General features: G+C 46.6%; 1 protein-coding gene across 1 annotated transcript; it reads right to left on the reverse strand.

Moving 5' to 3' along the window:
* Nucleotides 1–2,735: 2,735 nt before the first annotated feature.
* On the reverse strand, nt 2,736–3,194 carry TMEM215 (transmembrane protein 215; the record flags this gene model as incomplete). Its single annotated transcript, XM_010148379.1, has 1 exon — nt 2,736–3,194. A coding segment is annotated over one exon (459 nt), but the record flags the coding sequence as incomplete, so codon positions are not given.
* Between the last annotated feature and the right edge of the window lie 5 nt (nt 3,195–3,199).

Consider the following 3,199-nt stretch of genomic DNA (forward strand, 5'->3'; position numbering starts at 1 on the left):
ATTTCGTTATGAAATCTTACCTCAGCTAAATGAACAGAGAAGGGACATTGCCTAGAAATGGCAGGTCTTAGGCATACTTTTTTTTAGATTTCTTTCTGTATTGCGGGAAATTTTCACTCCCATTAAACTTTGCTTTAGTACAAGCATTCTCTGGTTTCTGCACTAAGAATGGAATAAAGCACAAGACTCAGATCTGCGTGACTGCATCTCAACTCATAGATTTACCATTCCGGTTGTCACTAGAGTTTGCTGTCTTGCCTTGTAAAACCCAATATAACTTTTGACAGAGAACATCTAATCCTGGACAAAATGGAAAAACTTGACCTCTTCCTATATATATTTGCAGAACTGTACAAATGTAGGTTCCCAGCGGGCTGACGCTTCGCTCTCTTACGCAAGGCAAGCGATTGCTCACAACCCCAGCAAAGGCTGTATGCAGCTACCCGGTAGCCTGCTTTGTCACGGTGGGTCTGATCTTCGGGGATGCTGAGCACCCCTGGCACACGCTGAGACCCTCACCTGCTTCCCTTGGGAACAGAAGGTGATGAAAGACCCTATTCCTCATCATGTACATCAGCGGTATTTTAGCTGTTGGCTTCAGAGGTCATGAAATACGACTTCCCAGTGCCATCAAAAACCTGCCCTGTACGTTGCAGAATAAGGTCCTGCAGTGACTGAGCCTGCAGGAGACAATCTGCCTGACAGCCACAGAGTGCTTTTACGTGGAAGTGGGAGTTAAACACGCCTGGGAGAGGGTCTGTTTTGGGGGAATTCCTTTGCACAGTGGATAAAACTTGGGCTGTGCAGAGTATATGTTGGTTTATTCCCACAGTACTGTTGCTGTATGTCAGAACAGCAGAGCTGCCTGTAACCACCTATTGAGAGGCTTCACCTGACACAAACTAGCTAGTTTTTTCTTAATTCATGCTAATAGCATCCTGATGCCCCCCAAAGCCTGGCCACAACCTTAATGTTTCTCTGTTTGGTCTGGAAGAAACCGAACGATCTTACATCAAAAAATCCATTTCCTCCTTCTGCAAACCTCTTGAGAGACTGGTTGGCTCTAATGATTCGACGTAAGCTTTGACACAAAAAAACCCAACAGTGGATGCATAAAGTTTCCATTCACTTTGCAACCAATTCCATGGGCAGGGAATGGTGGCTCGGTTCAGTGGAAAATTCCTTGCCACTTTCTACACCACATCTCAGGCTGCTAGAAAAGAAATGCTCTGTTTCTTCCTTCCTACCCTCGTAATTCAATGCATTTGCCCAGCTGACAAGCAACAGCTAAGTAACAACAGTTATTAAGCCTCCCAACACAGAGGAACTTGTTGGAATTGAGTTTAGTTATATGAACTGGAACTTTGTGAGATGCTAGCAATTTACTCTATGCTTTAGTCAGCGTTACCCCAAGAACTTAACCCTTAGAGCAGCTGCTTAGCATGCACATCCTATTATACCACGTCTCTATCACCTACATAGCAGAGGCCAGATAAGGTTTTTATTCAAAGCATGGAACATGCAATTTACTGTTGGACAGAACAGCCAGGATTTGCATTTCTGTATGTAAGCTGCAGGCTCAGATTTTGAAAGGTTACTCCTCACTACTCACTTCGTATTTATCCTGCTATGTATCCATAGGCTGTGAACAAAACCATCTGCCAGCCAGGTCCTCTGCTCCCGCCCCCAGCAAAGCATGGCTTTGAGACCCCTGAGCGGACTGTAACCATTCATCACCCACAGAGAAACATCGGGCATTTCAGAAAAGGCACACAAAAATGACGTTTTTGGAAGAGTCAGACCCAGCAACCCACAGAAGTCTATTCTCTAAGCAACTTCAGAGGTACTTGAATTTATTTTTAAGACTCCACTGGCATTTGCCCCTGGTCTCTGCAAGAACTGTGTCATGACCCTGCCCATGGCAGGGGGGTTCGAACTAGATGATCTTTAAGGTCCCTTCCACCCCTAACCATTCTGTGGTTCTATGATTCCTGTTGTAATCTCCTTGTCAGGTATGCCAATAAAATCAAAAAAAGTGTTAGAAACATTCCAGGGAATTCAATACCAGCAGTGAACAAAGCTAAAACCTGTACCCTGCATGCTAGTGATGATGGATTAGCCTTTGAGATCTCCCCTGAACCTATCTGGCTCCTCAGAGACTTTCAGGAGGGCCCACAGGGTCAGCACATTGATTCCTTGCAACAGAGGAAAATAAAATCCTGCCAGTAAGAAGGGAAACAAATCACTTCTACACTCCTTAACAGCAGCCGGCTATTGGAGTGCACGCTGACATCTCTCAACCCCTCCCAAAATGAAGTGACACTACTGCTAAGACCCATGCAGCCACGGAGCACCACATGCTTTCCTACAGACAGCTCCAGAGTTTGGATTCAGCTCTGGATCTCAGCTGACAGCCACTGCTGCCCTCCTGCCAGCGTGTCTACGGGCTTGGGTGCCAGAGGCAGCAGGAAAACAAAAGGGAGGGAGAGAACAGAATTTAAATATAATTTCTCTTTTTCCAAAATGAAGAATTGAATTCTTTAACCTTTAAACATGCTTGTTTACTTACAGCAAGAGTATTTCAGGCACAAAAGGTTTGAGTATCAGTCACATACCAGGTTAAATTGTAATAGTATCAGGATTGTCCCATGCAGTGCAGTCAGCTATATTATCCCCTATCAAGAAGTTGAAGATGCAGTTTCTGTATACATACATATATATACAGTATGCGTCTTTCACACTATGGTCTCCGTGTCTGAGTTGACTCCAGTGGGGTTTATGTAACAACAGTATCTGTCATAAGGGCTGTTGTCCTTGTAAGAGCAGACAATGATACTGTCTTTAGGAGCCACAAAAATGTTGTCTTCAACGTCAGGGCAAGCGGCGCTGTCCCTGGCGGGAGAAGAGCTCGTCTTCTCCAAGGCACTGTGCACGGAGCCGTCTCCCGCGAACACGTTCCCCGGCATCTCTGGGTAGCAGGTCTCCAGGTATCTCAGCATCTCCTCCTGCTCCACCTTCCTGATGAGGCTCTTGCACTCTCCCGCGGTGGTGGTGGTGGTGGTGCAGACGGACACGGAGTCCTCGCCCCGCAGCACTCTCCTGTCCTTCCGGTGCGCTTTCTCGGCCAGCTCGTCGCAACTGCCCTTGCCAGACTCCAGGTCCGAGGGGGTCCTCAGCAGCTCCATGACATCCCGGTCCT

The sequence above is a fragment of the Eurypyga helias genome, unplaced genomic scaffold, assembly GCF_000690775.1.
Source record: "Eurypyga helias isolate BGI_N326 unplaced genomic scaffold, ASM69077v1 Scaffold51663, whole genome shotgun sequence".
In the NCBI taxonomy this organism is placed as follows: Eukaryota; Metazoa; Chordata; class Aves; order Eurypygiformes; family Eurypygidae; genus Eurypyga; species Eurypyga helias.